The 12644-nt window shown below is 43.7% G+C and overlaps 1 protein-coding gene and 1 pseudogene across 1 annotated transcript; one reads left to right on the forward strand and one right to left on the reverse strand.

The window, feature by feature from the left end:
• Positions 1 to 2506: 2506 nt before the first annotated feature.
• LOC121997955 (probable flavin-containing monooxygenase 1) lies at positions 2507 to 5753 on the forward strand. The gene is made up of 6 exons (XM_042552642.1): positions 2507 to 2525; positions 3593 to 4014; positions 4083 to 4323; positions 4694 to 4872; positions 4938 to 5287; positions 5370 to 5753. Exons 1-6 carry the CDS (start codon positions 2507 to 2509, stop codon positions 5746 to 5748), a joined length of 1590 nt encoding a protein of 529 aa, XP_042408576.1. The 3' UTR covers positions 5749 to 5753.
• A 189-nt stretch (positions 5754 to 5942) lies between these two features.
• Positions 5943 to 8764, reverse strand: LOC121997956 (annotated as a pseudogene).
• Between the last annotated feature and the right edge of the window lie 3880 nt (positions 8765 to 12644).

Below are 12644 nucleotides of genomic sequence, written 5' to 3' on the forward strand. Positions count from 1 at the left end.
TAGTGAGAAACATCATACACTTTACACCATTCGTCAATTGTTGAAGAAATGCAGTATTTTTAAATTTAAGGAGATGATCCTCTAGCTCAGCTATTCCTGAGTATTCTCCTATGTTCAAGTTTTGATAATGTTTTGGCAACTTATCCTCCAATACTCGTTGAGAGAACGGGAAGACAATTTTCTCGGGAGAGCTATCGTTGATTGGAACTTTTTTTTCTGCGCATGTCTCGAATAGGTACCTCTCCTGAAGATTCTCGGGATAACCCCTCTCAATCCAACTGCTCAGGAGGTATGCGGAAGAGCGCTCGAGGGCGCGGGATTGGGGAGAGAGGTGCAGGAAGCAAACAAGCAGGGCCCTCCACCTCTGGTATTTGCTTGTCGTTGCTGCAATGTTTTTTGCACTCGGGCCTCGACAATCATCTCGAACTCCTGATACATTCAAAGCGACAGTGGTGAGTTTTCCAGCCTCTTCTATCTCGAAGGTTCAGATTCAGGCGAAGATTCCCATATACGGTGCCAAATTTGATCCTGTCCGAAGGCTGAGGAGATGACGCGTTGGCTCTAATGGATGATTTGTTGACCGATGGAAGACTTCTTCAACTTAGAATGGGACTTTCTTTCGATCTTGCACACAATCCGACGATCCAACAAAGTGTTAGTGACCAAAGACCAGGGAGGGGGTTTCTAGCAAGGCCCTTCGACGCTTAAGTCAGTCATTTTCCGACGAGTGTATGGAGACCTATCGAGAGTAGAGTTATGGATCTCAGTGAGCGTACCTTGCTAATGGAGATGCCCCCCTTTATATACCACCTCTAATAACCTTCGTAAGTATAAAGTGGCCTGGTCTATCAGAGTTCGTTAGGTGATGGAAAGTATAATCGTCTGAGGAATCTTCCATTCACCCACAGGTGTACCTCTTTTATCGTTTATATCTTAAACCATTCACAAGGCGATGAAGTAATATGCTGTCATAAGTGGTCTTGTGAAAGGAGACATAATACCCCTTGAAGAAGGTTCCAGAAGAATATTCTCTGACACATGGTTGTTATTCTCACAGGTTGTTAGGATATTGTCAAATATTGTCTGTTGAGTATATTTTGGTAGGCCCATGAAACCGACCGTCTGTATGTTTATCTTTGCATAAACCTGTTTCATTATATATCAGGTACTGTAAGAAGCTCGTTCAGAGATTCATATGATATATTAAACATGCTCAGAATTCATTTAAGAATTCATTTGTTCTATAAGCCTATTTAGGAATAAATACGAAACCAGGTGTCTTAATTCTGGACAGCTTTATAGCCAGTTATACATAGAAAGCTTTATAAAGTTTAAACACTTTAAACCCGACTGACCTTCATTCGATCGGGCATTCATAGGAAGCGTTCATGGGAAGTGGTATGAGGCAAAGTGCCTCTTCAAGCCCAGTCGACCTTCATTCGGTTGGGCGTTCATAGGAAGTGGTATGAGGCTAAGTGCCTCTTCAAACTCGGTCGACCTTCATTCAGTCGAGCATTCATAGGAAGTTGTATGAGGTGTAGTACCTCTTTAAGCCCGGTCGACTTTCATTTGGTCGGACGTTCATAAGAAGTTGTATGAGGCGCAGTGCTTCTTCAAGCCTAGTCGACCTTCATTCGATTAGGCGTTCATAAGCTCGGTCGACCTTCATTCGGTCAGGCATTCATAGGAAGTTGTATGAGGCACAATGCCTCTTCAAGCCCGGTCGACCTTCATTCAGTCGGGCGTTCATAGGAAGTTGTATGAGGCGCAGTGCCTCTTTAAGCCCAGTCGATCTTTATTTGGTCGGGCGTTCATAAGCCCGGACAACCTTCATTCGGTCGAGCGTTCATAGGAAGTTGTATGAGGCACAGTGCCTCTTTAAGCCCGATCGACCTTCATTCGGTTGGGGATTCATAGGAAGTTGTATGAGGCATAGTGCCTCTTCAAGCCTGTTCAACCTTAATTCAGTTGGGCGTTCATATAAAGATTCATAAAGCTAAGTGCTTTTGACCCGGCCGACCTTTGAGTCGGGCGAGCATGAAAAGACTTATGAAACTGAGGGAGCTAAACTCGGCCAACTTTTAGCTAGCCAATCTTACATGGTAAACTCATTCGGCCTTTAACTGGCCGATTTTTATCCTGTCAAACTAGACTTAAGCATCTCCCAGCCAAGCGAGTGATGAAACTAGATGATAAGTACACCCTATCCTAACTTTGATTATCATATCGTCTTAACCTTGACCACCACCACCACCACCACCACCACCACCAATCACCATCTGAGACCATTCTCATCTATATATTTTAAAATTGTGCGCACATGAACCCTTTATTACCTGACAAATCCTTTCCTTTCCTGATTACTTAATTCTCTCTAATTAGGTACAGAAATCATAATCACTTCCTTTTAAGTTCTGCCGTTTCATTCAATGGCGGTCAGAGCGAGGAAATTAAGCTTTTGAATGTACGTATGAATGCGACGAACCCAGACCCAACCATATATTCAATGGAAACGAAAGAACGAGGTACTTTTATCGACTCGGTTTCATGCATTCTCATGCCTGTGCGGTCTCTCCCCACGAGGAATTATCTTAGCTTGCAGAACAGAAAGTTTGATCGCAGCAGAAACGACAGAAGAAGTACGTACCTTAAGGTTTTGGAACGAGAAGAAAGCAAGTCAAAACGTGGCGCATGCATATATGAAATGGAAAACCCCCGTCCGATTGCTTTCGCTATACTCTTATAACTTTGAAGTTTGAATCAAGGAATAATATAATTCTATCTGTCAGTCATATCCTTAATCGGATCGAAGGTGCCAGTTGAATGGATCTAATGCCGCAAGGAACAAGCACAGGAAATTAAGTTCTGCCTAAACAAATAAAATGGTCTTCACAGGAAATGCTCAAGAAATGGATAGGAAAAAAAAATGCAAAGGAGGAGCCAATTAAGTATATATATATATATTAAGGTAAAGCAATTATACCCTGCATTAGTGAGAAAATATACATTATACATGTGTTAATTAGCATTTATTATCGACAAAATAAGCCATCAGCTCTCATCTCACCTAAACCGTGAATTCAAAAGTCAGAACGGGAGAGTCAACACGTCTCTACATGCACGAAGAGCTGAACGGCGGTAGAAGCTACGGTGCAATTAACATTTGTCACACGTTTCAACAAACCGGTCGATCAGAAGTACGCATGCATGCATTATAGTAGTTTTCAGGTCAAGTCCTGCTATTAATTTGATATTTAGTGGTTCGAGCTTAGTAAACTATACGACATGTGAGTCAGTTGAAGCTTGTTCATACGGAAATGCAAAAACATTTTAGCCATTTGAAAGGTTCAAACGTAACCCACAACCAAATTACAAAATTATGGTGCAATTACAAGTTTAGAACGGAGTCGTCTATCAGTTTGTTCAATGGTGCCATGTGATCGATCGATCGATCACTTGCCTCCTTTTTCTATATATATCGAGGCTCTTTCAGTGTTCCATCTTCATCTCATCTCAGCTTCTTCTTCTTCCTCTTCTTCTTCTCGGTGAATTAATTAGTAACTAACGATGAAGAACGACGGGAAGCCAAGAGTGGCCATCATTGGTGGCGGCATCAGTGGGCTGGCCGCCGCCAAGGAGCTCCGGCACCTGGAGCCGGTGGTTTTCGAAGCCACCGACTCCATCGGAGGCGTGTGGAAGCACTGCTGCTTCCGGTCGACCCGGCTTCAGACGCCGCGGCCAAACTTCGAGTTCACCGACTTCCAGTGGGAGGACCGGACCGACCCAAGCTTCCCCACGCACACCGAGATTCTGGACTACCTCCACGGCTACGCCACCCGCTTCGGCCTGTGGAGACTCATCAGGTTGCAGACCAAGGTGGTGGAGGTCCGCTTTATCGGCGGAGGCTCCGAGGCCGGCCAGTTCACCGAGCTGTGGGGGGAGAAAGGGCGGGCCATCGCCGACCGGCCTGTGTGGGAGGTCGGAGTCGTCGCCGGAGACTCCGACTCTGTTCAGGTGCGATTTGCAAATCAGAACCATTTTGATCATCGCCCGATGAACTGATCGATCTATGTTGCTTGCAGTGGTTTGAGTTCGAGTTCGTAGTGATGTGCATCGGCAAGTACGGCGATGTGGCAAACCTGCCGAAGTTTCCTCACGGGAAGGGCCCGGAGGTCTTCCGAGGCAAGGTCCTGCACACCATGGATTACTGCAAGCTCGACGAGGAAGCCGCAAGAGAACTGATGAAGGGGAAGAAGGTGGTGATCGTCGGCTTCAAGAAATCCGCCATCGACATGGCCGTGGAATGCGCTGAAGTAAACCAAGGTACAGACACTTCATACCATAATCAACCAAATTTGGTAACTGAACAAGAAACGATGAAGATCTCTCTCTCTCTCTGAATTTTTTACTATTTTCAAATATGAGGATCGAGGTATTTTATAATGCCTAATCATTGAAACCGGCGCACATCCATCTACAGAATCAACTGACTATGACAGTTGACTCCTGCTCAAAGAGCCAAACTAATCCCCTTAACTAAACAACTAAACTAAAGGCAGGCATGGCTGCGACGTACTCCAGTCATGTTACTGCTTGACTTTGGTTCTCGAAATTTAAAATAAGATTTGGTAAGTCAAAGGTTGACTTGATGGGTAAGTAAATTCATTTTGTTTGTTGTTTATATTGTTTGCAGGGGAAGATGGTCAGCCATGCACGATGGTGATAAGGACCCTCCATTGGGGTGTGCCGTCCTACTACATTTGGGGTTTGCCTTTCTTCCTCTTCTTCTCCACAAGGTTCTCTCAGTTCCTCCATGAAAGGCCAAATCAAGGACTCCTGAAATCTCTTGCCTGCCGCCTGTTATCCCCACTGGTAATTATTAATCAGTTAATTGATTAATCGATTAGTCTTAAATACTGAATTGTGTGTTGTAACAGAGGACGGGAGTGTCCAAGTTTATTGAGTCTTACCTTGTATGGAAACTTCCCCTGGATAAATACGGGCTGAGACCAGAGCATCCTTTCGTGGAGGATTATGCTTCGTGTCAGATGGCGACCTTGCCGGAGAACTTCTTCGCGGAGGCGGATCAGGGACGGATCCGGTTCGAGAAGTCAAACCAGTGGTGTTTCTGGGAAGGCGGCGTCATCTTGGATGACGACACCAAGTTGGAGGCGGATGTTGTGCTGCTGGCCACCGGCTACGACGGCAAGAAGAAGCTGACCTCTGTGCTCCCCGACCATTACGGTGGACTGATCGTCGACTCCTCCGGCGTCATGCCGCTTTACCGGTAAAGTTTTAGTCTTCGGTTGAACGGCTTTTGAGAATCGAGGAGGAAATCTGATGTTTATAATAACTGCGTGTGGAAACAGGGGAACGATCCATCCTCTGATCCCGCACATGGCCTTCGTGGGGTACATCGAGAGCGTGGCGAACCTGCACACGTCGGAGCTGCGGTGCAAGTGGCTGGGGAGCCTTCTCCGGGGAAAGTTCGAACTGCCAACCGTGGAGGAGATGTTCCGTCGGACGCGGGAGGAGGTGGAGGTGATGAAGAGGACGACGCGATTCTACCGCCGGCACTGCATCTCCACCTTCAGCATTGGGCACAGCGACGGGCTGTGCCAAGACATGGGCTGGCGCTCGTGGAGGAAGACAAATTGGTTCGCCGAAGCCTTCGCCGGATACGGCAACCAGGACTACATAGAAAAGGAGGAGGAAGAAAAAGAAGACGACTCCTACAAATATGAATAAGATTGAAGACGAAGAAATAAGAATATAAATAAGGTTTATAATAGCTAATTATAAAATTTCTAGTGTTAATTATTTCAAGAGTTGAAAGAAGTTATTTAAGATATGTAATAACCATTTATTTGTTGTAATATTTGTTCTAAGACCTCAATTTAAACTAAATTATGCATGTTGTTATGATAAATTACAGAGTGGGATTATCTTACTAAGGTGCTTGCAATCGAACAACAATTGTATCTCAAAATACAATGATCTTCTCCGAACAACAAACAGTTTGTTAATGTCCAATGAGTTGTTCATTAACTTATATTTCACACAAAATGATATAAAAACATTTACATTTAACAAAAGTATAAATGTGGAGCACTCAATTCGAGTCTCCTCAATGGAGAGATTGCTACTTCATTCATGGCGATTAACAGAGCAATTGCATGCCACACGGTTCCATTCCTTGATCGCTCATGCATCCATCGGCTTCTGCTGCGATGCCAAGTTCCTCCGCAGTCGATTGCCTACCTCTCTGCAGAGCGCTGCGTCGGAGAGTTTCCCTTCACTCGGCGACCTCAGTTTCTGCCGGCGTCCACGCCGGGGCCCGTTGTCCCTCATGCTGTCTGTTAGCTCGTCGCCTCCGTCGTCGTCGTCTGCCGGCGCAACGTACACGAAGGGGGCCACCGGCAGGTCCTCCAGCTCCAGGAGCGGCTCCAGGGTCGCGACGACGGCCGACATGTGCGGACGGCGCTTGGGGCTCTGGCTCAAGCACTGGTGCACCAGGGCGGCCACCTTCTGCGCGCCGGCGGTGGAGTACTGGCCGTCGAGGCTGGGGTCCATGATGCGGCCCAGCTTCCGGGGGTCGTTCAAGCACGGCCTGGCCCACTCCGCTAAGTTCTGCTCCCGAAACGGCCGCGCCTTGTCGACACACCGCCGGCCGGTGAGCAGCTCCAGCATCACCACGCCGAAGCTGTACACGTCGCTCTTCGCCGTCAAATGTCCTGACGAATCCACAAAATGTATCAGATTCCGATCGCGACGAAGGCACAAGAGAGCCCCAAAAGCTGCGAGTTACCGGTCATGATGTACTCCGGCGCGGCGTAGCCGTGCGTTCCCATGACTCGCGTGGTGATGTGCGTTTCATCTCCCGCAGGGCCGTCCTTGGCCAGCCCGAAGTCCGACAGCTTTGCCTTGTAATCCTCCAATCATGGAACGAACTTTTCAACATTATTGTTTTTAACAGATAAGCAGAGCATTAAGCATATCACGTTCATCCTGCCGTTTTTCTATAAAGACAGCTCCAAATAACAAGTTTTGGACATGTTCGAGCAAGAATTTGACCAATCTGTTCTATTAAAATTAAATGAAACATTTGTTTTCTGGAACTTAGGTAAAAAGTCAATAGATGAAGATGTTTCAAAGACGACTTACAGAATCTAGTAAGATGTTTGAAGCCTTGAAGTCTCTGTAAATCACTGGCTTATCTGTGTCATGGAGGAAAGCTAATCCCTTGGCTGCTCCGATGGAAATCTTTAACCTTGTTAACCATGACAAGGACTCAAAAAACCCTGCACATAGATGCATGACCTCAAAACTATTTCATCTTTTAACTTATGATTCATTGATTTTATGAAATGTGTGTGGAACTGGAAAGCCTCTCAAGTCTAAGTCAATGGTCGAGTAGTCGAAAAATACTGCCGTAAGCAATAATGTTATGAGTCGAACCAGTCAACTCATTGGAATATGATTATCTCTGATGAATGGATGAAAATTGAGATTCAACTAAGTACTTTTCATTATCTAAACTCAGCTGATGTTTAAAATACTAAGAAAAATCTTGCATCTAGTCTTGGTACGCTGCTGACTTACCTCAGACAGAGAAAAAAGGATGGACTAATGTATATAACACAGAGAGGAAGAAAAGTCAACGTGTAAGAACAGAAGACAATATAATTAAGATGAAACGAGAGATCTAATTAGCATCCTGACAACATCAGAGTAGTGAACATAATTAGTTCTGGAGTATCCAAATCTTTTAGATTTTCCTTTTATGAAGAAAAGGGAAAGACAGGAAATTAACAGGAACTCTGTATTTAGGCATCAGGAGATTCTACTCTTCTCTCATGGAAATGAATTGAATCAGAATTTGAAGGCTAAAATAGTTTAATCAGATCCCTAATCCAACAAGCAAAGTCTCTTACTTTTAAAGAGGTGGTTTTCCAGGCTTCCCTTGGGCATGAATTCATACACCAGCAATCTCTGTTCATCTTCACAGCAGTAACCGATCAATTTGACAAGGTGAGGATGCCTGAAACGTCCAAGAACCAGCACTTCTGCCTGTTTCATGAACTGATCAAACACTGCGTGCATCAGAGGTTAATGATACTACTGTTTTAGGGAGGGAGAGGAGTCGTCACCAGCCACTCCTTGTGGCCCTGCCCTCCGTCCAAGTCGAGGAGTTTCACGGCCACCGCCTGAGCCTTGAGGCCAGGCTTGACCTTCTCGTCGATGAAGCCTTTGAACACCGGCCCGAAGCCGCCTTCCCCGAGGAAGTTACCCATCGAGAAGCTCTTGGTGGCCAGCTTCAGCTCGGCCAGGGTGAAGACGTGGAGGTTTGAGCCAACGAGCGAGACGGAGAGATCCTCCGGGGACAGCATGCTGTTCGAGGTGCTGATGTCGGAGAAAGACGGCTGCTTCTCGATTGGCTTCGTCGCTTTGAAGGCCCAGCGCTTGTGTTCGCTGCTGCAGCACCCCGGGAGCAGAGCCGACCACCATGGGACCGTCGACATCCTGCTACTACATCAATCAATGCAGAAAGGAGCAGCTGGGAATTGGGAACCTCGTCTCCGCCTTTGAATCCAAGATCGGAGAAGAGCAGAGATGGAAGGAAGGAGAGGGAGAGGGAGATGTGAAGGTACCAACTACTCCACCAAATATAAAGGCCAGCCAATTCTTCCATGGACGAGCAAAATGTCCGAGCTGACCCTTGACTATGGCGAGAGGAGCTTGGTTTTCAAGGCCTGGCTACCAAACCAGGGCAGGAAGAACCCGTTTGTGTTTTTGATGCGTTTGGTGCGACGAGGTTGTTCGGCCTACGAACAACTTTTTAGATCATTTTGAAGTGTTTTTCTTTTTTTTTTGTGGCAATATTTTAGTGGAATTTCTGAATCACGATGCGGTTTTCTTGATTTTTAAAATCTGCCTAGCTAGTTCTTCTCTCTATCTTGTTTTTTAATCAAGAAAAGAATTGTACTCGACGATATATTTTATTTCGATAATAATAATAAAATTCAATCCAGTCCCTTCATTTCCACATCACGTTGACAACCGAAAATGGCCGATTATGCCACAACGAGAGCGTTTTATCTCGACCTTGTTCTTTTTAGAGGAGTTGGAGTCTTTCCCTTATTCATCATCCTTTTGCTTCTTCGTTACTTTCCTTTATGAATGACTTGAGCTTACCTTCCTATCCCTTTATTAATTGATATACACATAACACATGACGACAGAGAATTCAGACCCTACCTTTACGGGTAGCATCGAACTTATCCTTGTTGTGGCTAGCCATATATGTACATAACGGTGAGTAAATATTGATTGAATCAAAATAATCAATCAAATCAATTTAATTGAATTTGGTAAATTTTAATTTATTTGATTGAGTCTCTAAATTTTAAAATTCCGAATTCAAACCGATCAAATTGAATCGGTTTAAAGTATCAGTCGATTAATATGTTAAGATTAATCGATTATTAATGTAAATCTGCAATTAAAAAAATTTAACCCTTAATTCGGATAAGTTTCTGATACATTAATTAGGAACCAGTCAACTGCTGGACTAATAAATCGCACAATAAATTTAGAATCGAGCGACTGTTAGTGAAAGAGCAGAGTCCATGGTGGATAATTCAATTATTTTTGTATCTGATTTATTTTATTTTAAAGGCAAACTTCAATTCATTTGATTTGATTTGTCAACAAATAAAATTAATTACTTCGGTTTTGATTAATCCAGTAGATTGATATAATGTGACATTAATCAACATACACAATGGTCAATAAGCCGTAGCATAACCGCAATCCAAGGGGGTTAATGGCGACCCACCTCCTTGTGCCCTCGACCAAATCCCGTCACATTACCTTGAAAGATTGACAGACAGCTTACCACCATCGGAACCTTCTTTCCACGTTGTGCTGACCAAGGTTCGCTGTACATTTTATTTCATCGACGCTAAAATTAACATGTTTTTTGCATTTTTTTTGCGCTCATTTTTAACTTTGAATCTCACGTCCATCCAACGCAAAACACTCAGTATTGTGGGTCTTCTTCTGCAGTCGACATCGAGATGAATGGGCTCTCAAGGACTGTTCCGGACAGAACAAACAGCGATGACGTCGAAATCTTTGCCTTCTGCTCGTGGCACGGTGTTGTGAGAAAAATAACTTGCCGGAAGTTACCGACTATCTCTGCCGCACCAAGGACCTAATTAAACTTGGCTTTCAGGTCGTGTATCCATTTACAATTCAACTAAACCAAATACGACACATCCTTATCAAAATTTATAAAAGAAATTTAGTTGTGGCTCGTGAAACTGATGATAATCTTGCAATCAACATCTTTCACGGGCAGATAGATACTCATCAAGGACTGATAATTAATATAAATGACGAACATATATATATTTGAACATTTCAGAAATAAAATTAAGGAAACACTTACAAAAACTTGTGAAACATGTATACAGACCAAAAATCATCAACAGGGTCTAGCGACTCACGACTGTTGTCAAGTGTAACACGAAACCAAACAAGTGGTTCTCGTACAACGTTCGTTGAATGCGTCCCAATCAATGAGTTTTGGCATTCATTCGATTTAGTTTGTGCGATGGTTTCCAGCACGTAGAAAATGCTTTTGCTGAGGTCAAAGCTGGCTTGGCCTTAAATCGTTGGCACTGGAAATTAAATAATGCTTGGCTTTGTGGGTGATAGAGAAGTCGATCGAGGAATAATTGAGTAAAGATCGATATTTGTCGTCTTTAGGGAGTGTTAGGTAGTGTATATGAATCTTAGTCATCTTTTTTATTTTGACTTCAAATGTTACACTCAGCACTGGGATATATCATCGTCTTTATCTCCAACATCGCGTGTATGACTATTATTTTTCGATACTCACGCACACTGGTATGCCACTTGACAATTACAAGCCAATATTACACACATCATCTGAGCTACAGTGCACCAAACTTTTGTCTGAGCTCATGTGCACCAATTAAATCCAAACCATATGCTCTTTATGATTGTCACGTTCACAATTTCACCCGTCTCGATCTCTCTTTTTTACCATCGCTGCTGAGTTGGGTTTATATATACTGCCACGTTCAAAATTGTTCGGAACCTTTGAAAAAACTTTAAAATAAATGACTGAGCCGTTATGAGTTACATCTAGTAATTAACTAATTATAGATTTGAATTCAATCTGAATTAAAAATTACTACTTTCCAGAGCTCAGATCCTCTCGAGTCACTCTAACATGAACGTTGATGGCTTAATATCCTGATTTTGTGGACAGGCAGTCTCGGGCTTAACCATAAAGTTCTTAATTGCTCTTTGCAAAAGGACACATAAATGCTGATTCAAATGGCTCAATTCTTAATCGGCCTGTCAATCCACAAGGGATTGCTGATCTCCCTCGTCATGGGCCGGCCAGAGAGCTTGATTGATTATATTGGTCCAAGTGAATCGCGTTGCTCAAGAGGGGATGGTGGTGCTAGCTCTGACGCAATTGCTCCGGCAGGTAGTCCGTCCACATCGCCAATCATGCAGTAATGCTCATTTTCACAATTGCACGCTACAGCTAAAACATTTGATAATGAAAGAATAAATATCTGGAGATACACGCACGGAGGAGAAGACAGAATTGAGTGAGATCATGGGAATATTTGCCATGATGCATGTTGCTCGCTGTGGGATAAGGATGGGCCATGGATGGAAGAAACATGGCCTCCGACCAGCAACAGACAGACGGCTTGTCATTACATTCCTCAATAATCTCAGCTCCATAATTTAGACAAGTAAAAAGTAAAACATATCGATCGACTTTCAACTAAAAGAACAAAGTATGTATATTTATATATATATATCAAAAATGATGGGAGCTGCTGTTCAGTCCACAAAATTGAGTCCATCATTCTCAAGGCTAGCTCTGACAAGCTCCCACAACAAGGCTCATGGGCATTCATGGCACATGTGAAAATTAAGAGCCATCCCACACACAAACGCATGGCCCTTGGCATTTTTTCTACTACTTTGGCTTCTCTCAGGAACATCGTTAGCTATAAACTTGTATCCATTCTGTTGGTCCTGGGCCATGGAACTGGTCCTAACATTAAATCCTTCATCCGACAATACCACTGTCACTTTATGCCTCCAGAAGACCACTGGAGTCTTCAGAGAGTAGACCCGAGAGGCCTCGTGCCATGGCATGCCTTTAAATTTCTGTAAAAGAAATTAATCATATAAAGATATATATATATATATATATAGATGAAGAGAAGAAAAGGATAAAGTTTTGCCAGCCACAATATATGCATAGGGAGACAAAGCAAGCACATGCATGGCTTGTCCTAGCTCCAAAATAAGAAGACAATGGTGATCGAAGTGCGTGTCTTATCTGCAATCCGAGGCTAAGGCTCTTCATCATGTCAACAAAAGCAGCCAAAAACCCACTGAGGAGCATGGAGCTGACTGACCAAAGACCACGACAAGCTGCAGGTGCACCAACATGCATGCTCTGGTCCCCAATTCAGTAGTGATTAGTCCTTGATACTTATGTAGTATATATATTCATCAGATAGAGATTAATTATTTGAAGGGAATTAAGTAAGGCTTTTTCATGAACTTGACTGTTGTGT

This window comes from Zingiber officinale, chromosome 6A, assembly GCF_018446385.1.
Source record: "Zingiber officinale cultivar Zhangliang chromosome 6A, Zo_v1.1, whole genome shotgun sequence".
In the NCBI taxonomy this organism is placed as follows: domain Eukaryota; kingdom Viridiplantae; phylum Streptophyta; class Magnoliopsida; order Zingiberales; family Zingiberaceae; genus Zingiber; species Zingiber officinale.

Bases quoted from the DNA above. Each gene is read 5' to 3' on its own strand.
- LOC121997955 (XM_042552642.1), top strand. The intron at 4,873-4,937 runs GTAATTATTAAT...GTGTTGTAACAG, and splicing joins GCCGCCTGTTATCCCCACTG to AGGACGGGAGTGTCCAAGTT. The intron at 5,288-5,369 runs GTAAAGTTTTAG...GTGTGGAAACAG, and splicing joins GGCGTCATGCCGCTTTACCG to GGGAACGATCCATCCTCTGA.